This window comes from Mobula hypostoma, chromosome 4 (genome assembly GCF_963921235.1).
Source record: "Mobula hypostoma chromosome 4, sMobHyp1.1, whole genome shotgun sequence".
NCBI classification, from domain to species: domain Eukaryota; kingdom Metazoa; phylum Chordata; class Chondrichthyes; order Myliobatiformes; family Myliobatidae; genus Mobula; species Mobula hypostoma.
This window is the reverse complement of record NC_086100.1, coordinates 159,406,358-159,430,960: the sequence shown is the minus strand read 5'-3', so window position 1 is coordinate 159,430,960 and position 24,603 is coordinate 159,406,358. Positions and strand designations below refer to the sequence as shown.

Sequence of the window (24,603 nt, the reverse complement as noted above, 5' to 3'; positions counted from 1 at the left end):
GTACTCTGCTCTGGCTTCCCGTTTCACTTTCTTCTCCTGACGGTCACCCAGGTACCTGTCTCCCAGGGGTGACTACCTTCCTGTAGCTCCTACATATCATTTCCTCAGTCTCCCATATGAGCTGCAGGTCATCGAGCTGTAGCTCCAGTTCCTTGACACGTTCTCTGATGAGCTGCAGCTCAGTGCCCCTGCTGCAGATGTGGTCATCTGGGAGGCTGAGGTCTCCCAGAATTCCCACACCTCACAAAAAGAGCACAGCACAGACCCTGGAGCCATTCTCACTACTGTAACTATGCACTGACAGACAAGAAATGAAAAGTAAATCAAGAAACTTACTTTGAACGAGATCACCCTTCATTCTTCTGAACTCTAAGGAATGCAGACCCAAAACTGTCCAGCCTCACTTGATACCAGAGTTCAAATTTCTGTGCAGAGAGCAACTAAACTTATATTCACAGAGTCAGCAATGCTGGATAGAATATAGATATAACATCAGCCAGCCACACAGGAAAGTATGAGATGGCCTTCACTGCAAGACCATTTGCTATCCATTTTATAACAAAAGAGAGTCTTATCTCACCAACTTTTCATCCTACATTCACAAGCTGTGAATGAATGCAAATCACTACAAGTAGTCTTGTAATGTCTTATGACTTGCAGTAATGACTTTCTGCCTTGGAGGTGTCAGTGCTAATGACTAGCACTACCAAGAGCACAGAAAAGAGCTGGCAGATGACGTGCTAGCCACCTCTGACTGCTTCAAGAATTATTTAATGCACAGTAATCCAAGCCCTTGATTATGCCAACAGCAGTGACCCTCTTACCTTCAGAGGCTTTTTCAAATCCACGTCTGAATGAATACTCAGCTCTCTCAGTGCATCGCTGACCAGGTTATCCCGCTGAACGTGCAGAACGAGGAAGGGGCTGCTGGTCAGAAATGGCCCCATTGTGAGCAACATGAAGATATTCTCCAGACTGGTCCTGTTCACTGCTATCTGTAACAAGAGGCACAGTCAGGATCCTTTATCGTGGGCCATCTAAGATACAAAAGCTTGAAAGCACTTATTACCAGACGCAAGGTCAGCTCCTATCCCATGACTGCCAGACTCTTAAATGGAGCTTTCACATGCTAAAACTGAATTATTGATCTCTCAGTCTACTCATTCTTTCCCTTGCACTTTATTTCTTTACCTGCTCTGCATTTACTCTGTAGCTGCAACACAATATCGTTTTTCTTTTACTACTGCGGTGTCATAATACATGGCATGATCTGTCTGGATACTATGCAAACTAAAACTTCTTACTGTATCTCAGTACACATTAACAATAATAAGACAATATCAACGCCACCTTAGCACTCCATTATCTCCACAACTTCCTTAATATTTTTTTATTCCTCTAACTCTGCCTGCTGAAGCATGTATTCATCATTCATCTCATAAATGGGATACAGATCTTAGTAAAGATGCTTAATGAGTTAAAGATAACAAGTCCAAGTGAACATTTCCATCACTTTTTGTTTCACTTCAAGAACTTAAGTTCCTGGTGATATTTGATTTCTCATTCCTAGTTAAATGCACTAATGTGTGAGACATACAGCATTTTTATCCAGAGAGCTCTCAAGAGGCAAACATAGTTGCACATTGATCAGTTTTGAACCAAGTACCTGGCCTGAATGAGGGGTGACCTAATTGATACCTATTGAATGGTAAAGGGCCTTGATAGAGTGGATGTGAAAAAGATGTTTCCTAAGGTGGGAGAGTCTATGACCTGAGGACACAACCACAGAATAGAAGGGCATCCTTCTAGAATGGAGGTGAGGAGGAATGTCTTTAGCCAGAGAGTGGCGAATCTGTGGAATTTGTTGCCACAGGCAACTGTGGAGTCTTTATGTTTACTTAAGACAGACATTGATAGATTCTTGATTGGTGTGGGCATCAAGGGATACGGGAGAAGGCAGAAGATTGGGGCTGAGAGGAAAAATGGATCAGCCATGATGAAATGACAGAGCAGAGTCGATGTGCCGAATGGCCTGTTTCTGCCTATATCTTATAGTCTTGTGGACTGTCGACATATTGGAACACAAAGGGGTACATTCATCTGCTGTGTCTGTGCAATGGCTTTTAAAAGCCAACTTGCAATGCTCTGCAAATGTTTCCTTTTCATGTACACTCAATGGACACTTTACTGTTTACACCTTTCAGCCCAGTGTGGTCTGCTGCTGCTGTAGCCCATTTGTTTCAAGGTTCGACGTGTTGTGCATTCAGAGATCCTCTGCTGTACAGCGCTGTTGTAACATGTGGTTAGTTGATTTACTGTCGTCTCCTAGACATTCTCCTCTGACCTCTCATTTACGCCCACAGAAGTGCAGCTCACTGGATTATTTTTTTCATTTTTTTTCCACACAATTCTTTGTAAACTCAAGAGACTGTTGAAAATCCCAGGAGATCAGCAGTTTCTGAGATACACAAACCACCCTGTCTGACACCAACAACCATTCCACAGTCAAAGTCATTTAGATCTTATTTCTTCCCCATTCTGATGTTTGGTCTGACAACTCTTGACACACCTATATGCTTTTATGCACTGAGCTGCTGCCGTATCACTGGCTAATTAGATATTTGTATTAATGAGCAGCTGTACAAGTGTACCTAATGAAGTGTATTTATGCAATTTGCCTCCAGAGGTCTGAAACCATCCCCTGTATCACCCTCTCAGGCCCTATATTCTCAATCAAACAACTTACTGTGTGCTATATATGCAATTCTCATTTGGATCTCATGCAGTTATCTCAACTCTGAACCCTCTGCTCGTCAACATTTCAGCCAGTGGTCAAACTCTTTCCTAAACCTCCTTTTCAAATCCCGAGGCTCTTATGTTTGTCCTTAACATTTGGCACAACTCCAGTTCCTCAGGTCTTCATACCTACTGAAAGCAAAGCTAACGAATGACTCTCAGCACAACTTATTCAGTACATAAACCAAACCGAGTGGGCAGTTCTGCCACTTGCCCGAAGGAAAAAAAAATTTGGACAAGGGTGATAGGCAAGATAAGATATAGGATTGAACCAAAGAAGCAAATAGTATTTTATTGGCATGAAAATGCAAATGGGATTCCAACCTAGTCCATTTGTTATCCCTACTACTTATCCATAACAACATTTTAAAATTATGCTGGCTGTAGAAGAAAAAAAAACAAAATGTGATGGTAACAAAGCAAGAATCTAAGAAAATGATTTTGGACCAATAAAGTGCATTGTGCAAAGTGATAGTTTGACATGAGGTACGTTGACACAAGGCCACAAACTAAGCTATTTATGTATCTTTTGTCGACATAGGAGGCCACTTAGCCCATCAGGTTTGTGCCTGCGTACCAAGTGATTCTGTTCCACCAATTTTCCTCTATTCTAAACTCCCCACGTTCCCACTAATTCTGTCACCCAACTACACCGAGGGCAATTTACAATGGTCTATTCACCTACCAAACTGAACATTTTTGGAAAATGGGGAACTAAAGTACCTGGAAGGAAAACGTGCAAACTGCACACAAACAGCATCAGAGGCAGATTGAAGCTGAGCTACTGGAGCTGTGAGATAGTTCTACTAATCACATCACTGTGCAATCTCCTCACCACAAACACAGCTGAAGGCATGGTTTGGCTCGGAGATCTGTGATCTTATTTGGTTGGCATGCAACATTTTACCGCCAACCTCCATACAACATACCTGCATCTGTAAGGCAGCATCAGTCTGTAACATCTTTGTCTTTGCCTGAGCGTTCAAAACAAAGGGATAGGTGCAAAAAGCAACAGGGACCTGGAACAGAGCAAGCAACACAGCTTAAGACAAAACAGCAACTTGCGAATACCATGTGACTTGAGAATGGGAGAAACATGAGTCTCATCATTGGTTCAGTGAGAACATTCTCATTTCTGGGTGAGAAATCAATAGAATCACAGAGGAATACTTCACAGAAAGACGTCCTTTGGCCCAGCTCTTCTACACTGATCATGCTGCTCCACCAAATTAGTCCCAATTGTCCACATTTGGCCCATATCCCTCCAAGCCCTTCTTATCTATGTACTTATCCAAATGTCTTTTAAATGACATCATTATACCTGCCTCAAACATTTCCTCTGTCAACTCATTCCATATACACACCATCCTTTGCACAAAGAAGTTGCCCCTCAGTTCCCTTTTCAATCTTTCACTGTTCACCTTAAAATTATGCCTTCTTGCTTTTAGTTCCTCTTCCCTGGGAAAAAGATTACATGCATTCACCCTGTCTACACCTCTTACAGGTTTATACACCTCTGTAAGGTTACCCCTCAATCTCCTATGCTCCAAGGAATAAAGCTCTTGCCTGCCCAGCCTCTCACCATAACTCAGGCCCTCAAGTCCCAGCAGCATCCCTTGTAAACTACAAATATATACTCATAAAAATAAGCTTGTCAAACAAGAACTTCTCTTTCAAAAACTGTTTTTTCTTTATTGCATTATGATTGTATTGTCATGTTATGACTGCTTTTCAAATGTAATCCATTATTTTCTTAACGACAGTTGTTCAGTTTCCTGTTTTCTGTCTTACATTTCCTTGAAAAGAGACTCTTCAATTCCAAACATCCTGTTCCTAACAGAGTAATAGCATACTGAAGATCTGCATTTTCCAGAATCAAAGGTTAGTGCTCATGTTCTCAGGGAAGAGATTGTTAGTGAACTGAGACAATCATTAGTATCTGCCTGAGAGCTGATAGAAGACAACACCATCGTAACTCTGTTAAGCAGAAAGTGAGCTGAGATTTGGAAAGGACTTGGGAGGAATGTGATCAGTTAGAGGAATGGGATCAACAGACAACTAATTTTCTGACTATTGTACACAATGAGCAGAATGGGCTACTTAAGTGGGTATGATTAAATCAAAGGAACAAGACCCTATTTTGACTCCGAGTCTGAACTGATACCTCACATTATGTGCAGAGAAGTTAAATTAGGATCATGAATTGCTCTCAGGGAGGATGCAGAAGACGTGGCGGTTAGCACAGTTTAACAATGAAGACTTCAGGTATATTTATTATTAGATTCAATGGTTATAGTTATACAGCATGGAAAAAGGCCCTTCATCCCAAGTTGTCCAAGCACACCAAGTTGTCGTCCTGAGCTAGTTCTACTTGTCTGTGTTGGCTCACATCCTTCAAAATCATTCCTATCCATGTAGCTGTCTAACTGGCTTTTAAATGTTGGGATTGCACCCGTCTCTACCAATTATTCTGAAAACTCATTCTATCAACCATCACCCTCTGGGCATAAAAGCTGTCCCTCAGATCTCCTTTAAATTTTTCTGCTCTCACCTTCAACCTTTTCCATCTCATTTCAGATTCCCCTACCGGGGAAAGCACTATAAGTCTGGAATAAAAGCTTGCCTCAGTAATGATAACCAAGAAACAACTGCTTGTTTGTAATAACCCATCTAGCCCACTACTGTCCTTCAGAAGAGGGAACATACCATCTTTACCGAGCCTGGTCTGACTCTAGGCTCAACACAAAGGTTGACTCTTAATATTCCAATTCAGGGGCAATAATGAAGACAGCATAAATGGTGACATTGCCAATGACATTCACCTCCCTTAAAGGAGTGAAAATGAACAAGGAATTCTCAGTTGGACAAACCATTGAACAAAGATCACAGTCATTCACAAGGGATCTCATTCTGTCCAAGATAGTCTGTACAAGTGTGTACATTGCAAATACACTGCTACATCCTGGGAAAGGGACTGGGTGTTTTTTAAAAGTACACTTTTTTTTGACTGGAAACGACGCAAGGTCAAAAGACTAACTAAAGTTGTCCAAAATATTAGAATTGTATGATGTTTGCCTACCTCTGCAATAGCTGGTTGGATTTTCTGTAAAAAAAAACAGACATGTAAATTATAAAGAAATAGGAAAGAGAGTTAAGAGCCTATGTCAACTTATGAAACTATAACAGATTTAGAATTGATCTACTTACAACTCCAGCATGTTGGGATGCCCAATATAGATAATCAGATTCAATGTTGACCAAATTGTTGAGTTCATGGATGTAAAACGCATCATAGTGAACATGGTTAGCGATTGAATTAACCTGTGCAACAACATGGAGAGAGCGAGACCAGTTCAGACGTGCAATTGCAAGTAACAGGAGTACTATACACAGTATATAGTTACCCAAAAGTTAAAGTGCAATGAGCAACAATTTTAACACATCTGAACTTCTGGGCTGGAAATAACTGGCTATTATTATCATCTGTTTTCCTCAGCAGGCAAACCAGCACCTTTCTAAGACCAGTAGAGTCCTTTTTAATACATGCCAGGTCTGAAAGTCATAATTGAGACCCAACTACGTATTAACTTCTGTAGAAGTGCTTTTTGTCAATTATGAACACAAGAAATTCTGCCAATGCTGGAAAGCCAAAGTAACACACACAAAATGCTGGAGGAACTCAACAATTCAGGCAGCATCTATAAAAATTAATAAATAGTCGAGGCTTCAGGCCGAGAGCTTTCTTTAGGACTGGAAAGGAAGGGGAAAGACGCCAGAGTAATAAGGTGGGTTGTGGGGAAGAAGGACTAGCTAGAAGATGATAGGCGAAGCCATCTGTGTGGGAAAGGGAAAGTGCTGGAGAAGAAGGAATCTGATAGGAGGGGAGAGTGGACCATGGAAGAAAGGGAAGAAGAGAGACACCAGGGGTCCGTGATAGGCAAGAGAGGAGAAAGAGTAAGAGGCCAGAGTGAGGAATAGAAGAGGGAAGTGGGAAGCGAAAAAAATTACTGAAAGGAGAAATTGATGTTTATGTCATCAGGTTGGAGGCTACCTAGAGGGAATAGGAGGTGTTGCTCCTCCACTATGGGAGTGGTCACATTGTGGCAAAAGAGGAGCTCATGGACTGACATGTCAGAATGGGATAGGAATTGGGCTCTGCAGTTGTCCATTGATTTCCCACACAAAACAGATTTGGCTTCATTTTTCAAAACAGTGTGCATTTCTAACTCAGGATGGTGCTCCTTCTGTGAGAGATTAACAAAACTGTCACTAACTATCATATAACAGGAATTCTGCAGATGCTGGAAATTCAAGCGACACACATAAAAGTTGCTGGTGAACGCAGCAGGCCAGGCAGCATCTCTAGGAAGAGGTGCAGTTGACGTTTCAGGCCGAGACCCTTCCTAGAGATGCTGCCTGGCCTGCTGCGTTCACCAGCAACTTTTATGTGACTAACTATCATATGGTCATTTTAACAGGGGGCTAAAATCCTTTCCATCACAACTTCAGAACTGACCATCTTATGACATTCAACAAAAATAACTTTGCTCTTCACATAGAAAAGAAATACAATGGATTCTGGTTGAATCTGAACATCGGGACCAGTACATTTTTGCCCTATTAAGTGGCTGCCCCAATTAGCTGAAAATATGGAAATAATTTTAAAAAGTATAAAAAGATAAATGAAAAAAATGCGTATTTAAATGAAATACAGGAAAAATTATAACACTATTAATACTACTACTTTATTATAAACTGTGTATTAGTTCCTAATATTTATCTACAGAGCAATTCATCCTATGTACACTGCCATGCTCTTTTAAATAAACAAAACCAGCACAGACACCTAGTACTGATAATGGACTGCCTTCATACAATACTTTTGACAAATGCATCCACAAAATCTTCATTTTCAATATAACATTCAAGATGATTGCCAATACCTTCGTATTTCTTAACTTGTTGAAGTAGTAAAATAGTTTCATTTTCACTCCTGGCCATTTCTGGCACCTCCAAGCCTGAAAGCTTGAAATCACAGTGAGCGAAACAGTTCTGAGTTGTCTTCCTGTTTATTTTCTCACTAACTACCAGTGCCAAAAATCACTGCTTTTTCAACACAAACACACGCAAATGACACTATTTAAATACTATTCGCTCCAATCAGTGTCGTGTCTAATGGCCACACAAGCGTTTCTAATTAGAAAATGTTCTACAAGTCTCCTGTCCCAATTAAGCGCCATAGTGCCCCAAATAAATGAAAGGAACCCCGGCCATTTTCTCCACTGTACCAAAACACGGCAAGCACAAACAATATTTGACTCTGAGGCATATAAATAGATATGAGAGACTGATAAGCAAAAGATTATTTAAAATGGTAGATTTTAAGGATTAGCTTAAAGGAGGGATAGAAAAGTTCAGTGAGGGATTTCTGGAACTCAGGGCTTGGGCAGGTGGTGGAGCGATTAAAATCAGGAATGCACACAAGCATGGAATAAATGGAGCAAAGGGGTCTCCACTGAGTTGTGGTGAGGGATTACAGAGATAAGGAGGGGTAAAGACAAGAAAGAATTTGGAAAGAAAAAGGGGTTTAAATAAAAATAGTACCTGATGAGTAAATGAAGATGTCAAGTGTTCTGTTGAGAGCAGAATACTACAAGGCACTGTCTAGTTGAAATTAGGTTGAATAGAAAACTTTCTCTGGGGAGGTAACAAGCTGGTCTAATATAAATTGAGCCTCACCCTCAACACGGGGCAAGTCAAAAAAGTTATGTGGCTAATAGCAATTCTGACTGTTCCACATGCTATATTAGGGTTCACGTTTCATAAGCCATAAAGCACATTGAAAAGAAAGATGTTGTATAAATGCAAGCTAATTATTCCACCTTTAATGGCAAAGTACAGGACCCCCAATCAAAAGCCCATCCTTTAAATATTCCCCGGCTCCCACCGTTTCTACTTTTGGAGATATAAATACTTCTCAGAAGAAAATAAATTTCTGCTGTCAATCATTCCCACAGGTACCTTGTGCAGTTTTTCCAAAACTCGAAGTGCATCATTGATATAATGGCTGAATGAATGAGCCAACAGGGCAGTTCTCATTCTGGTCAGCAGGTACACCACTGCATCTTTATAGAGCTCCACCAATCGGCTAAAGTAGCCAGCACTCACCCAACACCACCAGTTATCTGGAAGGAGAAAAGACAAATTAATTTATCTATGAGTTTGTGCAAAGAATATCAGGAATCCTGCCCATCTTCCCCTCCTCAGGGTGATCTGGTAGAGTGAACCATCTGTGATAGGACCTACCTCTGCATTCAGTGACCCACCTCATCCATTATTCTCCTAGTGACACTGAGTCCACTTCTGCCCTTTTTACAGTGTTCCCTCTACACAAACGCATCTCTTTAATTTTTACTACTTCTCATGGGCACCCTGTCCTTGTGGACTCACAAGAGCCACCTCTGACCGCTCTCACCACAGACAATTCACTTGCAACCACTTTCTGCATCCGCACTTAGAAAACATTCTAGAAACCTCAGAACCCCCACCTGCCTCAGTGCACTGGCCAGCGAACTCTGTTTATCGTGATACTTCTGCAACTTTCAGCTCACTTAACCATTTTCTAACTTCCATCTTGCTAAAGGTGAACTCTTGAGCTCCCATTTCACCATGTTGTGGCCCTTGAACTTTGTCTGTGATTGTAACATTAGACTCTACATTCTGTTCTCATTTTTACTGCCTAAATGTGTTTATGTTCAGAATGATCTGACCAGCTGGCATGCAAACAAACATTTTCACTGTTATTTCTGCACATGCAGCAATAATAAACCAATACCAACATAGTCAGAGGAATTTCCCATTGCCTTTAATCTCATCTCATTCCGCAACCATGGTTTCCGGTTGACCTAGACAGATTGCAACTTCACCATCCTGTTCACATCATTTCCTTCCATCTCTAAATAGCTTCCTTCTACAATATTGGTCACACCTAGTATAAAGAACAGTACAAAACATTAACAAGGGTACCAAATTATGAAATGTTCGGCATCTTCAAATCAGTCATTTTCTTTCTGAATTATATAGCATGAAAACTGGCCCTTTGGCCCTACATATCCATCCAAACCAAGATGTCCATCGGAGCTAGTCCCACTCTTAAGCATTTTATCATATCCCTCTAAGCCAGGGGTTCCTAGCCTTGCTTAATGGTATTAGTCCAAGGCATAAAAAAGGTTGGGAACCCCTGCTCTAAGTCTTTCCTATCCATACCTGTCTAAATGTCTTTTAAACATTGTAATTGTACCTGCCTCTAGCAGCTCATTCCACATACCCACTACCCTCCATGTGAAAAACTTACCCATCAACTGCCCTTCAAATATCTCTCCTCTTACACTATCTATGCCTTCAAGATTTAGACTCCCCTATCCTGGGGATAAAATCTGTGGCAATCCACTCAAGATTTAAAACCTTTGTAAGGTCACTCCTCTACTCCTTAGTTCAAGGGGTAGAAGTCCCCATCTATCCAGCCTCTCCTTGCAGCTCAAGTCTTCCAGTCCCAGTATCATCCTCGTGCATCTTTTCGGCACTCTTTCCAGTCTAATGACATCTTTCCATCTTTCCTATAGCTAGACAATTACAAGTAAGTATTTTTTTCTTTTGAATATGATACAATAGCTCAAAAGATTCCTCCTCCCCCCACCCCCCAAACAGCGCAGAGCGAACGGTGAAGGTGACAAAATTTTAGGCATCAGTGGGAATCAGTGGACTCTCCAGTTCCCTTTGGACAATTAGAGGTGGGGTCTGCCAGCAAAGCCCTAAAAAATGAATCCTACTGGGAGTCTAATTTACTGTTCAAATTTTATCTTTAATGCATTACTAACTGACTAATCAACAACAAAAAACAGCCTGGTACATTCTCACTGTGACCGCATGGATCTCCTCTGGGTGCTCCAGTTTCCTCCCACACCTCAAAGACATATGGGCTGGGAGGTTAAATGGCCGCTGTAAATTGTCCCTTTGGTGTAGTGAGTTCAGTTGATAGAAATGTGGGTAGAATATAATTGATAATTGGTTCATTGTCAACACAAATACTGAGAGATTGTGAAAAGCTTTTGTTCGCATGCTATCCAGCCATATCACACTATACATAAACACATCAAGATAATACAAAAGGGAAAAAGAAAAAACAGAAAACAGAGAAAGTGCAGTGCGGGAAGGCAAATAAAATGCCTGGGACATGATCAGGTAGACAATGAGATCAGGAGATCATTTTTAGTGTATAAATATAAAGGGGAAAAGGTTGTTAATAGTTGGTGCAGATATGGTGGGCCAATGAGCCTATTTCCATGCTGTATGAATATGATTTCCAAACACGCTCAGTACCTACCCAATACTTTGCTTGGGTTGGCATCCAGGTGGAGAATGGCAGTGGCAAAGGGAAGTGCAAAGGTCAAATAATTCTTGGACTCTTGGAAAAGAGGAAACACTGGTAATATCAAAAAGGCTCTCATGGCCTCAACATCAGGTGGTGAAGCTGGTAACTGGGATATGAGACGATTCTCTACAGTCGCAGATACCTGTAAAAGGAAAGAAGTCCCAGAGAACAGATCAATATGCTTGTATTGGTAAAGCTAATGGAGGAGTCTAAAGCCAAGCATCACAGGAAAGGATACTGAGCACTGAGCACTGCGATGGGGAGAAACTTCCTCACTTCACTTGAGAGATTATCTTTGTAATTCCTACACTGAAGTACCACAAAAACCCTATCTTGACCGAACTGTGAGTAAGCACGACTGATTTCCAGATACTAATAGAGATCAACTGTCGGTTAGAGCAGGAAAATGGTGCTGACATGCACGATCAGACGAGACCTTGATGATTGGCAGAGCAGGCCGAAAGGGTCAGATGGCCTTTTCCTGCTTCTCAATTTGAAGTTCTAATCTCACACTGGTTGCCTTACACCAACTGGACCCAGAAACTGTATTTCTCAACCCAAAGATTAGAGAGAAATTGGTAATTCTGGGGTTTCTTCACATACCTCAATTTTTAATGATTTATTTTCAACAAAATAATTTTTATTTTTATAAAACCATCTTTTTTATAATTTAAAGAAATGATGACTATTGAGGTGGCACGGTAGTGTAGTGGTTAGCATAACAGCATTACAGCGCCTACAGCACCTACAGCACCAGCTACACGCGTTCCATTCCTACCGCTGTCTTAAGGATTTTGTACATTCTCCCCGTGGGTTTCCTCTGACCTTCCAAAAACCTGGGGGTTAGTAGGCTAATTGGTCACATGGGTGGAATTGGGCAGTGTGGGCTTGTTACTATGCTGTACATCCAAATAAAAGTAAAAAGTAAAAAAGACTTACAAAAGCCTGACTGATCTTGAGAGGAGCTGTGGCTCCATCTGCATCCTTGTCTTTTGTTAAAATGCTCTGGGGACAGGGTTTGTTCAGTACGCCAGCTGAGACCTAGTTGTAGCTGAAGTTTCACTCTGGTGACCCCAGGGTTGGATTGTCCTGGGTGATTAGACCCATGCATCAATGAGGAGAGGGGTGAACCAAATCAAATACCATTCGGCCCGAAGTAATGTTAGAGCAACAGCAGTGAGATAATTCCAAGTGCTTTATGTGAAAGGGTAACTTGCTCACTCTCACAAAGGGAAGCAAAGCAAAGCAAAGCAAACAGGCTCCGAGCCCTGCAGTGATAATGGTTCACCTGTTGGAGTAACTTGCAATATGGAGATTTCACCATGTTCTCAAAAAATAACCTGACTGCATTCAAGTCAATGCCAGGGTTTCGAGGGCTGGTTTTGAAATGCTCGTCATTTCTGCAGCAGGAAAAAAGAAGTATATTTATCCATCGTGTTACAATCTTTGCATTTGTCCCAAAAGTAAATCCCATGTTTTGGTTTCTATCAATTACAGACACAGAATAAAATAGGCAGCATCAGACACTCAGCTCTATGGTTCAAAACTCAGTGGATATGAAAATCAGCAATCAAAACAATACTCCTCTCTCCCATATTGATCAGCCACTCTTTCTATCACCCAAGTTAGAAGCTCCATCATATTACCAGGGCAGGACAATGAACAAAAAACAGATTTGTTTACATTATCCATGTCTTGAAACGGGTCTTGGAGTTATTAATATTCTCTGGGAGCTCTTTCTTCTCCACAACCCTCCACCTCCGTCAGGCAGAAGATACAGTACAAAAGCATGTCCCACGGCCAGCTTCTGTCCCACTGTTATGAGACTATCGAACAGTCTTCTTGTATGATAAGATGGATTCTTTACCCCACAATCTACCTCATTATGACCTTGCACCTTAATGTTTGCATGCACTATACTTTCTCTGTAATTATAATTCTACATTCTGCATTATGTTATAGCTTTCCTTTGTACTACCTCAATGCATTGTCATAATGAACTAGTCTGTGTGGATGGCATGCAATATCTTAATACATGTAACAATAATAAACCAATTTCCCAATTTAATGAGTTTTTTTGAAAAAAATTTTTAGTAAGTTTTTACAATGCAACAACAAAAAGTCCAATAAAAAATGTTTATACAGTGCAAAACAAACATATCAAATGTACAGTTCATAACAGTTAAAGCACCCATAGTAGAATCGTATAAAATTAGTTACCACCCCACCCTCCCACTACCCAACTCCAAGCCAACCTCACGATATATAGAAAAGTTAATCAGAACTTTTATCACCACAGAGCTGTAATTATAAAAAGAAGGTATATTGTCTACTACCTGAACTATAATATGTTTAGACATAAAGAAAAACGTAAGTCTTAACTGAAAAAAGCTGGAAGTAAGGGATTTAAACGCAAAAGAAAGAAAAGGAGTCATCGTCATAGTCATACTTTATTGATCCCGAGGGAAACTGATTTTCGTTACAGTTGCCCCAACCAAGAATAGAGTATAAATATAGCAATAATCTAAACATGAATTATGAAAATATTCAAGAAAAGGTCCCCACACCTTTGGGAACTTTATGTTCGAATTAGGAAGTGAATAATGAATCTTTTCAAGGTCTAAGCAGGACATAATGTCTCTGAGCCACTGAGCATGAGTGGGTGGGGCAACATCTCTCCACCTAAGAAGGACCGCACGTCTGGCCAAAAGAGAGGCAAAGGACAATGTATGACGCTTAGTCAGAGTCAGATGCATATCAACTTCTGCCAAGGTACCGAAAAAAGCAATCAGAGGGTTAGGATCCAAATAGCAATTAAGTGTAACAAGTTGCGATGAGTGTAAAGGGGGCGAGGCTTCCCTTATTCATAAGTACTGGGCTTGTCCTAGCTTGGAGAAATTCTGAAGACATGTTTTTTAACCTTATCCCATATACTTAATTTAGTGAGTTTAATAAGTGTTTGTGCTCTAATGACACAACAGGGAATACTGAAAGACTCAGTGATTCCAGTGTTGGATCCGACTGTTAAATCCTTAGATTAGACTGTTCAATTGTTATTTCCTTTGCACTCATTTGCACGTAATTGCATTTTATTCTCTCATTTAAGGTGAGCATGGATCATTTTGTAAGTTTACATTTTATCTTTGGCCATTGACTTATTGAAAAGTGAAGTATTCTTTAAGGGGCTCCTCGCGATCAAGGATCAAGGAGGTAGCGGAGTCTGAAGCACACACTTAACAATAGCCTTTTCCCTCTGCTACCATATTTCTGAATGGATATTGAATCCATGAACACTACCTCACAACTGTTTTTCACTTTCTGCACCACTTATTTATACACACACACACACACACACACACACACACACACACACAGGGGGTGATTGATATGTTCGTGGCCTAAGGTAAAAGGAGATGAGTTATGAAGTTCAAACTTTCTGCATTATCACTCAGAGTCGAACTGCATGTGCATGTAACGAGAGCATCTTGGACCTCCAGGTAGTCCAGAGCAAGGGTGATTGATAAGTTTGTGTCCTAAGGTAGAAGGAGATGAGTTATACTGCTCTCATTACATGCACGTGCAGTTCAACTCTTTGAAGTTAATAACTCATCTCCTTCTACCTTAGGCTACAAACTTATCAATCACCCCATGCTGTGGACCACTTTCTGGAGGTCCAAGACGCCGACTTCTACAAAGAAGGGATCCGTTTGCTCCACGACCACTGGACTAAGTGTGTAAATGTAGGAAAAATAAATGTGTTAGGTTTTCTAAAATTGACTCCTTCTACCTTGGGCCATGAACTTATCAATCACTGTGTGTGTGTGTGTGTGTGTGTGTGTGTGTGTGTGTGTGTGTGTGTGTGTGTATATTATCCATTTCCAGAAAAGTTGGGATATTTTCCAAAATGCAAAAAAAACAAAAATCTGTGATATGTTAATTCACGTGAACCTTTGTTTAACTGACAAAAGTACAAAGAAAAGATTTTCAATAGTTTTACTGACCAACTTACTTATATTTTGTAAATATACACAAATCTAGAATTTGATGGCTGCAACACACTCAACAAAAGTTGGGACAGAGTTAAAATAAGATTGAAAAGTGCACAGAATATTCAAGTAACACCGGCTTGGAAGACTCCACATTAAGCAGGCTAATTGGTAGCAGATGAGGTATCATGACTGGGTGTAACAGTAGCGTCCATCAAAGGCTCAGTCAATGCAAGCAAGGATGGGTCATGGCTCACCCCTTTGTGCCAAAATTCGTGAGAAAATTGTTAGTTAGTTCAAAAGGAACATTTCTCAACACAAGATTGCAGAGAATTTAGGTATTTCAACACCTACAGTACATAATATTGTGAAAACATTCAGAGAATTCAGAGACATCTCAGTGCGTAAAGGGCAAGGTCGGAAACCACTGTTGAATGCGTGTGATCTTCGAGCCCTCAGGCGGCACTGCCTAAGAAACCGTCATGGTACTGTGACAAATATAGCCACCTGGGCTCGGGAGTACTTCAGAAAACCATTGTCACTCAACACAGTCCGTTGCTGCATCCAGAAATGCAACTTGAAACTGTATTACGCAAGGAGGAAGCCATACATCAACTCTATGCAGAAATGCTGGCGAGTTCTGTGGACCCGAGCTCATCTCAGATGGACCGAAAGACTGTGGAACCGTGTGCTGTGGTCAGATGAGTCCACATTTCAGCTAGTTTTCGGAAAAAAACGGGCGTTGAGTTCTCCGTGCCAAAGATGAAAACGACCATCCAGATTGTTATCAGCGAAAGGTGTAAAAGCCAGCATCTGTAATGGTATGGGGGTGCATCAGTGCCCACGGCATGGGTGAGTTGCATGTATGTGAAGGTACCATTGATTCTGAGACATATATTAGGATTTTAGAGAGACATATGTTGCCATCAAGGCGACGTCTCTTCCCGGGACGTCCATGCTTATTTCAGCAGGACAATGCCAGACCACATTCTGCACGGGCTACAACAGCGTGGCTTTTTAGACACAGAGTGCGTGTGCTTGACTAGCCTGCTGCCAGTCCAGATCTATCTCCCATTGAAAATGTATGGCGTATCATGAAGAGGAGAATCCGACAACGGAGACCACGGACTGTTGAGCAGCTGAAGTCTTATATCAAGCGAGAATGGACAAAATTTCCAATTGCAAATCTACTACAAATTAGTATCCTCAGTTCCAAAACGATTAAAAAGTGTTATTAACAGGAAAGGTGATGTAACACAGTGGTAAACATGCCTCTGTCCCAACTTTTGTTGAGTGTGTTTGCAGCCATCAAATTCTCAATTTGTGTATATTTACAAAATACAATTAAGTTAGTCAGTAAAACTATTGAAAATCTTTTCTTTGTACTTTTGTCAGTTAAATAAAGGTTCACGTGAATTAACATATCACAGATTTTTGTTTTTATTGCATTTTGGAAAATATCCCAACTTTTCTGGAAATGGGGTTTGTATATATATACACACACACACAAACAGATGCATACATACACATATATTATATAAATATATATATTTACTGTAATTTACAATTTATTATGTATTGCAATGCACTGCTGCTGCATAACAATATATTTCACAACATACACCAGTGATATTAAATCTGATTTCATTGCACAGTGATGCCTATGACAATAAACTAGTCTTATCTAATCAAAATCCCTAATCTTCATGTCTTATTTTCGGCTGTTCTTTAGTTTCTTATGTCATGCGTTACTGACCACTTAGTTGGAAGGCAGTGGGCCCAGGTTTCACATGAAGACAAATGTCCGGTGTGCTGCTGAAGAGCTGATGTGCACTCTTAAAGGTGCGGGCTTTCAGATGAGATATTAAATCATTACCCACATCTACTCTTTTAGGTAAATGTACTGTAGATTCTACAGCATCATTTCAAAGATCAAAAGGAATGAGATTCCCAATGACAGCAGATTCTTATCCTTCAAGCAACATTGTTAAAACAGGGCGTCTCAAAATATAATTCACTGCTGCATATTAGAGCTTCTATTGAACAAATTGGCTGAAGCTTTCCGCACATTACAACCTTGACTACATTTCAGAAGTACTTCATTGGTTTTACAACCCTTTGAAACACACTGAGGCTATAACAGGCACTATACAAATCTTGCAATTCATATTATAAATGCCGTAAGTAACTGCACTTACTGGTGGTTAAGAAAACTGCCGTTCAGACATCCAGGTGAAGAAAATATCACATTCAATTCACTGTAGATAATGCAAAGGCGAGAGAAAAAAAAACAGGCAAATGGGTTAAATATATAAATTGCACTTTTAATAGCTTTCCTCGTAATTAAATCTGGTCACTGGCTAGATTTAATTATAGAAGATATATTTCATTTATCATCAATTCAATACAATTCTGTGTTTGATTAATTTACAAAACTAACCTAGACCAAGAGATAATGAAATAAAAACAGACAATGCTGGAAACATTCAGTACTTTAGGCAGCATATCTAGAGAGAGAAATTGAAATAACATTTTGGGTCAAAGACATTTTGGCCTGAAACATTAATTCTGTCTCTCCTTTCACAGTATTTTAATCCTTACTGTGCTTACCTTAGATCGTTAACATCAGCAGGTTTTTTTTATTTTCAAGTTTATGGAAGTGATAGAACTGGTGTCTGCACTGTGCTCAAGTCTGTTGCTGGAATCTAGGTGAACTTTATAGGCAGCCAGCAGCCTCTCCTTCACTATGTCAATCAAGCTTCTGCAAATGTCTTCATAATCTTATTTCTCAACCACAAATGGATCACACCAGCTTCCATCCAATACTGAATGCCCAATCAGTTCTTAAAGCGCTGCACCCAAAATAATGGTTTAAGCCAGGTAACTTGCTTGGTCATAAAATGTAACTCCAAATGCTGACGGCCACTTAAGAAACCCCCTGGAAAAATCTCTCCTTCACAACGAAACACTTTATACTGCCAACAGATAATGTAAGTGCAGCACATTGTGAGGAAAGTCCACAGAGTCATAGAACACTACAGCACAGAAACAGGCCCTTTGGCCCATCTAGTCTGTGCCGAACCATTCATCCCATCAACCTGTATCCAGACCATAGACCTCCATACCCCTCCAATCCATACACCGATCCAAATTTCCCTTAAATGTTGAAATCAACCCTGTATCCACCACTTGTGCTGGTACCTCATTCCAACTCTCACCACCCTCTGAATGAAGAGGTTCCCCCTCATATTCCCCTTAAACTTTTCACTTTTTACTCTTAACCCATGACCTCTGGTTCTAGTCTCACTCAATCTCAATGGAAAAAGCTTACTTCCTTTCATCCTAGATATACCTCTCATAATTTTGTATGTCTCTATCAAATATTAAGGTTCCTTAAGGTTGTTATAGCCGGGGCTGGTAACGGGGCGAGCTTCCACTATCTATTAAATGCTCCCAATGGTGTGCACCTCAAACAGCCTCTGACAACCAAGTCCAGCTACTGGCCCTCACTTGCACCTTAGCTACTGAGCCTGACAGAACCATTTCTACTGACAGGAGAAGGGACAAAGACGGGATACCAGTGCCTTAAAACCAGTCGCTTTGACTGGTCATCAGCCGTGGTTGGCAGCTCATCTAGGAGAAGGGAAACTCTGATCTCAAACCTCCGCTACTTTGCGGCCATGCCTATTCATGGGGAAGGCTACAGGAGTAAACCCCAAGGAAAAAATCCGAAGCTGGAGTTCCTAAGGCAGTGTTACATTGATTTCAATGCTGGCTGGCAACCCCTGCGACGCTGTTGGTACCAAATTGTATCGGTCTCTGCCATTACTTTGGGTTCATCCGATGCATGGAGAGGGGGAGCTTGCTCTCCATATCGTACTGTCCAGGCTTGCCTACCTAAACAGCCAGGATGAAATATCCATGGCCAATTCTGACCGACAGAGGCCTCTCTCGCTCACTCACCATCAAATCTCCCTTCAATCCTCTACAGTGTAAGGAATAAAGTCCTAACCTACTCAACTTTTCCCTATAAATCAAGTCTTCATGTCCTGGCAACATACTTGTAAATTTTAACTGCGCTCTTTCAATCTTATTTACATCATTCCTGTAGGTAGGTAACTCAAACTGGACACAATATTCCAAATTAGACCTTGCCAATGTCTTTTACAATTTCAACATAACATCCCAACTCCTGTACTATATACATTGATTTATGAAGGCCAATGTGCTAACAGCTTTCTTTACGCTCCTATCTATCTGTGATGCCACTTTCAAGAAATTATGGACCTGTATTTGCAGGTCCTCTCTTCTACCTTACTCCTCAGTGCCCTACTGCTCACCATGCAAGTCCCACACTGGTCGGTCCTCTCAAGGTTGTTTGACTGTCAGTCCAACATGCAGAAACTTGACAGGTTTAGTTCTTCATAGATGTTACAAGTTTGGGACAGGGAAGGGAAAAGGGGCAAGGGTAAACAGAGTAAGATAGTCAGGTAGATGGGGGTAATGGAGTGTTAAAGGTAGGTAAGTCCTGAGAGACCAAACCTTACCCACGTCCCTCAAGGATTTGAACAATGACTCAAACTTGTTTCTTACATGTAGAGCCTTTGGGGCCTACAGTCAGGTGTCTGAGTGAAGGGACTGCTCATCAGAGGTGACTAAATGTAATTAGGGGCACCACACTGGACACACTGGCACAGCAGAGGAGGTGGCTTACCCTTCCAGCGAATTTGGAGGATTTTCTAGAGACAGTAGAGATTTTGTGGTCGTATCTCTCCAGTACTTTGAGGTACCTGCTACAGTTCAAGTTCAATTGTCATTCAGCTATACACATACATACAGCTAAATGAAATTTGTATTCCATGTGTAACGACCCAGGAAAGGTTTCCCTGCTAATGTAATGGTTTCTCTGTAGTGCAGTGTGTTTGGGTTACAACTAGAGATAACGGGGGCTTTGGAATGTGCGCTAGCCAATGAGGGGAGATGTTTTTCTTTCTTGTGTGCCCGAGCGAAGGTTTTGCAGTCTTTTGTTCGGCGGAACATGGACAGAGAAGGTGCCAGAATGGGGAAGTCACAGACTGCAGGACGGAGTGGACTTCGAATGGGGTCAGGAGTCAACGACCAGGGGGAAAATCAATGGCGAACGAACAGATGGGAAAACAGTGAGCTCCTACGTTGCGCATTAGACAGTTTTATGGGAATGGGCCCTTCTTTACTAACCTACAGTCAAATTAAGAATTATAAAACTCAGTCATTTATTTGCATATTGTGTACCGTTTGTTATTTCGTGATACTGATTTGTAACAGGGGAACACATCATGCAGCATCCACCCAAACAAGATTTCTTACGGTTGGCCGGGCACGAGACTGCCTTCCCCTAAATTAAGCCGCTAGCTGAACCTCCAGCATTTTTTTGTATTACTCTGAATTTCCAGCATCTGCAGAATCTCTTGTGTTTACAATTCACTGCACCACTGCAAAGTCTCTTTGAGGGATGCCTACCCTTAAATCTACCCTTCGATGGGAGTTCAGTGAGACACGCTCTCATTACTTCCCCCTTCAGAGATCTCTGCTGCTTCCTAACTCTTCAACCTATTACTTTCTTGTTCGTACTCCTTCCCCTGACCCCACCTTCTTATTCTGGCTTCTTTTCCCTTTCCTTCCAGTCCTAATGAAGGGTCTTGGCCCAAAATCGGCCGTTTATTCCTTTCCATAATTGCTGCCTGACCTGCTGAGTTACTCCAGCATTTTGTATGCGTCTCCTGGGAGTGTCTCAGGGAACGTCACAAGGCTCCCATGGCGATAGGAGTAGAGAGCTGACAGGAAACTGGGCCGAAGTGAACGCGATCAGGGAAATGGCACGAGAAAAACAGAATCAGTCCAACAGACAGGAAATGCTTCACTGCAGGAAGCACGCTATACTCTTGGGCATTTGAGATTCATGATCAAATCTAAAATTTAGATATTTGTCAAAGCTGGATCCATCACTTACTTAAGCACATCCTTCCCTGAAAGGCTGAGTAGCCACTTATTATTGCTATTGTTAATGATCCTGACACGCCTTAAAGGATCCAAACAGCGGAAGTCATCAGGGATTTGCGAGTTCTGTGAAAGAGAAATAAAGCAGTTGAGGAATTTATGGCGTAGATGGTTTAAATGACTGCCCTTCAAAATGGGACAGGGAAGTCCTAAAAAATGCTGGTGAACGCAGCAGGCCAGGCAGCATCTATAGGAAGAGGTACAGTCGACGTTTCAGGCCGAGACCCTTCCACAGAGTCCTGACGAAGGGTCTGGGCCCGAAACGTCGACTGTACCTCTTCCTATAGATGCTGCCTGGCCTGCTGCGTTCACAGGCAACTTTTGTGTGCGTTGCTTGAAATTCCAGCATCTGCAGATTTCCTCGTGTTTGCAGAAAACTCCTGCTGTTTTACTATGGATTTATTAGTTGCTGAAAAAAAAAACGAGGAGGAGATTAAGGAAAATCAAAAGGAAGTTTGAATTTTGCAAAACTGGCAGGTTAGTTTATGAATCCCATAAACGCTGTCGCTATCTGGCTGTCTGACTGTGTGTGTGTGTGTGTGTCTCTCACACACACATGCAAACTTCTTCATGCATACTCACAAACACATTAATACTTTCACCCTCACACATAAACACTGACATACACGTCACTCATTCATACAAGCAAACACACACAGCCCTCCAAGCTTTTACTGTTGCACATACTCACCCTATCATAGACACTCTTCCTTACACTCACACACAATAAGGCAAATAAACACACACACACACACACACACACACACACAAAAGCGCGCATGGAACATCAAACAGAGAACAAGCCCTTCAACCCGCAAAGTTGTGCTGAACCAAATAAATTAGTGATCAAATGGCTGTCCTGTGGGGGCATGGCTTATTCTGATTGTTGTAAGCCGCTTTGTAGTGATTGGTTAGTTTAGAAACTACAGCTGCTTTTCCCATTGGTTAACTGCATGGTGTCCAGTTTCCAATATCCCAATGTAGAATAGCACATGGAAGGTGCTTGCTCTCTCTTCCTTTGTTTAAGACAAACAGGTCTACATAACCATTGGGAAGGTATGCTCTGTGCATACTTTTAGCTAAGTATTTGTTGTGATTGGTTAGTTTAGAAAATGCAGCTGTTTTCTCCCATTGGTTAGCTGCCTGGTGTCCTGTTTCAAACATCCCAGGTATAAAATAGCACACGGAAGGGGCTTGCTCTCTCTTCCTTTGTTTAAGGCAAGAGGTGCACATAACCATTAGGAAGGTACGCTCTGCGCACGCTTTTAGCTAAGTAAGTTTGTTAAATATTCAGCTTTGTAGTGTCGGTAACTTGGAGAACATGAATGTTTGGTGGAATTTTTACTGTTTGTAATTAAATGATTAATATACTTATTCCCTATGTTTTCTGTCTCATTTGCCAGACGCACGAACCTGATTCAATGCTACAATGGCAAACTAAACTAATCCCCTCTCTCCCTACAATGTCTATATCCTTGTAACTGTCTCCGGGACATGTTTCATTGAAATGTTTATTTTATATGTTTTTGTCATAAATTCATGATTAATTTATCACCTTATATAAGGTTTATTTAATGCAGAGTGTAATGGGTCACATGACCAGAGTGTAACAGGTCACATGACCAGAGTTTGATAAAAGCATGACTGTGGTATTATGGGTCAGAATCAACATGGAAGCAGAGAAAGACATATAGCCCTAAAGTAACCTCATTCAGCATGTGGTCCAAGAGGCGCACACAGTCATTGTTTTTCTTAATTTGCTTTATATGATGCTGTTCAGGTGGCTTTATATGAACAGTGTGATATGTTTTAGTGATTTATTTGATTTCAGCACACTTCTGATGTGCTAACGTGTTTGGGCCTGTTTATCAGCAGACACTAACTTGAGAGACTTTAAAAGACTGAGGGATGTATGTTTCAAACTTTATGTCCTTTATTTTCTTGTAGTTTTCACAGTATCTACTGAAGAGAGAGAGCCAGAGAAATAAAAATAAATCTTCAAGGATATCTGTATGTTGCGTGGGCATTATTTCATTGGACCGGTGCAGTTACAATCCTCACATTCACGTGGCTATCTAAACCTCTGTTAAAAGTCTCTAACGTCTCTGCCTCTACGAACACTCCAAGCAGTCCGTTCCACGCACACGCCACTCTGTGTGGAAAAGACAACTTGCCTCTCACATTTCTTTTGAAATTACCTCCTCTCGCCTTAAATGCATGCCCTCTGGTATGAGAGATTTTGACCCCGGGGATAAAGATCCTGTTTGTCCACTCTATCTATGCCTTTCATAATCTTATAAACCTCTATCAGATCTCCCCCAGCCTCCGCCGCTCATGATAATATAACCTAAGTTTGTCTAACCTTTCGTTATAGCTCATGCCTCCTAATCTAGGTAACAGCCTGGTAAACTGTTTCTGCCCCTTTCGATGATGGGGCAACTAGAACTGCATGCAATACTCCAGATGAGGCTGAGCTACAGTTATACAAAGCTGCAGCCGAACTTCCTGACTTCTGAACTCAGTGCCTTGACTGATAAAGGCAAGCAAGCCATATGCCTTCTCAACCACCCAATCAATTTCAGAGCAACATGTGAATATGCACTCGCCCATATTATCACACAAAAAACACACTCATACAAACACAGTAACAAACCCACAAACACTCGCACAACAATGATTGTACCATCAAGGTCAACGCCAGTTTTGGCATACTTGGTTTAAAATGTGTGGCAAGGTGAAAAATGCCTATTCATCAAGGAGTCCAGGTTCCATTTTCCAAGATAAATATGAGGGTACACAGTTCAGCCTTTAATGTTTACGTGCTTACTATCATGGTCCAAAATAATGCCTGTGTCCATAGCAACATGTTAATCACTGAAGTACAGTGAGTGGTGGATTGTCACGTTTGCTTCTGGGCTCCCCAGCTCCCCACTGCCTTGCACACACCCCTGAATAATTCCCTCACCCACAGACCTCTGCATTACAGATCAGAGAACATGGAACAGGCCCTTTGACCTACAATATCTGTGCTGAACATGATGCCACATTAAACTAAACCTATCCGCGGGCAGACAGTAGAACAGGACACAGATTTATCTTACACCTTTAATACAAGAAGGTAACCCATGACATATCACATTTAACCAAGTACATTTTTCGTTAAATTTGGGTCACGGCTGTTACCTGGATGAGCATGCCGGTCAAATATGTGCACAGCAAGATCTCACAAATAACAGATTAGGTATGTTATTGGTTAACTTGTTTGTACTGCAAACAACGATCAAGTGGTCTAATAATACATTGGAAGCAAATCTAAACCCCCCCCCACCCGAAGCAATAGAGAAATTGAATTGC

The 24,603-nt window shown here is 41.2% G+C and overlaps 1 protein-coding gene across 5 annotated transcripts in view; it reads right to left on the bottom strand.

Moving 5' to 3' along the window:
- The window catches only part of LOC134345717 (probable E3 ubiquitin-protein ligase HERC3), a 106,591-nt gene that overhangs the window by 33,464 nt on the left and 48,524 nt on the right, over positions 1 to 24,603 (bottom strand). For all 5 annotated transcript variants that reach the window (XM_063046832.1, XM_063046831.1, XM_063046833.1 and 2 more), the window contains 9 exons: positions 21,203 to 21,315; positions 17,412 to 17,471; positions 12,516 to 12,627; positions 11,180 to 11,369; positions 8,818 to 8,981; positions 6,004 to 6,117; positions 5,876 to 5,899; positions 3,726 to 3,815; positions 825 to 995 (listed from right to left, as the gene is read on the bottom strand). In XM_063046832.1, coding sequence (XP_062902902.1) covers positions 825 to 995; positions 3,726 to 3,815; positions 5,876 to 5,899; positions 6,004 to 6,117; positions 8,818 to 8,981; positions 11,180 to 11,369; positions 12,516 to 12,627; positions 17,412 to 17,471; positions 21,203 to 21,315 — 1,038 coding nt within the window. The remainder of the gene's footprint in view (positions 1 to 824; positions 996 to 3,725; positions 3,816 to 5,875; positions 5,900 to 6,003; positions 6,118 to 8,817; positions 8,982 to 11,179; positions 11,370 to 12,515; positions 12,628 to 17,411; positions 17,472 to 21,202; positions 21,316 to 24,603) is intronic.